Source organism: Corapipo altera, unplaced genomic scaffold (assembly GCF_003945725.1).
Source record: "Corapipo altera isolate COAL_440 unplaced genomic scaffold, ASM394572v1 59947, whole genome shotgun sequence".
Classification (NCBI taxonomy): domain Eukaryota; kingdom Metazoa; phylum Chordata; class Aves; order Passeriformes; family Pipridae; genus Corapipo; species Corapipo altera.
In genome coordinates, this window is record NW_020886720.1 from 1 (window position 1) to 1246 (window position 1246).

General features: G+C 56.7%; 1 protein-coding gene across 1 annotated transcript; it reads left to right on the forward strand.

Annotated features, from left to right (window-relative positions):
* Positions 1-48: 48 nt before the first annotated feature.
* Positions 49-789, forward strand: LOC113941318 (zinc finger protein 3-like; the record flags this gene model as incomplete). Its single annotated transcript, XM_027632481.1, has 2 exons — positions 49-323; positions 439-789. Coding segments are annotated over 2 exons (626 nt in total), but the record flags the coding sequence as incomplete, so codon positions are not given.
* Positions 790-1246: the final 457 nt, after the last annotated feature.

Sequence of the window (1246 nt, forward strand, 5' to 3'; positions counted from 1 at the left end):
TGGGCCGGAGGCAAATCCCCTCCCTGTCCTTCTTCCTTCCTGCCCCAGACCCCGAACTGAGGACGGAGAGCACGGAGGACAAATCCCCCCGGCAGAGCCTGGCGGGAGAGGCCGTTTTGAAGGGCTCCACGGTGCAGGAAGGCAGCGGGGAGGGAAAGCCACGAAGGTCCCCCAGGAGGAGGGGCTCCAAAGCCAGCCCAGGGTGCTCTGAGGAGGAAAGAGCCAGCCTGTGCCGGGAAGGCGGCGAGAGCTTGAGCCAGACTGCGACCAGGAGGTCCATGAGCAGCCTCCCACTAGGAAAAAGCCCTTCAAGTGCTTGGAATGTGGGAAGAGCTTCATCAAGAGCTCACATTAGGTTGAGATGTGGGATGGGGCTTAGACTAGGGAATTAGGATTTTGGGGCTATCTCAAACCATGACAGCCCTCCTCACCCACCAGCACATCCACATGGGAGAACGGCCCTACACGTGTGGGGAATGTGGGAAGAGCTTCCGCCAGAGCTCCCACCTCCTCACCCACCAGATCATCCACGCCCGAGAACGGCCCTACAAGTGCTTGGAATGTGGGAAGAGGTTTCAGAGCAGTGGGAATCTCCTCCTGCATGAGCGGACTCACACAGATGAGAGACCCTTCCTCTGCACCCACTGTGGGAAGAGCTTCAACCGCAACTCCCACCTTGTCACCCACCAGCACATCCACAGCGGGGAGAGGCCCTACGTGTGTGACGAGTGTGGGAAGAGCTTCACCCAGAGCTCTGGCTTGACCTCACACCAAAGGACCCACCAGTAAGAGAAGCCCTAAAGGTGCCTTGACTGTGGGAAAAGCTTTGTCTGCTGCTCCAACTCCATCACCCATTGGAGCATCCACGTTGGGAAGACACCTGGCTGGTGGTCTCCACATCCTCCTTGTTCCCCACGGGCACCCGCGTGAACAAAGTGGGAGAAACATCCAGGGGGTCACAAACTGACCTTGGAAATTCATTGGGAAGAGCTGATTTGTTGAATTTAAACCAAAGACATTCAACAAAGACATCTAAAGCCTCACCATTTTACTGAGATTTGGGGGCATTTGGGGATTCAGGGGAATATTTGGGAGGATTTGGGGGAGATTACCCCAAAATGGGGGTTCCCAGGCTGGGCAAATGGGGCCACGTTCTCATAGTTGTGCCAGCAGTTCATGTCCCCTGATCCTGTCTGTTCTCCAGGAACTCCCCTTGGCTGTTCCAGTGCCTGGCCTGGGTCTCCCT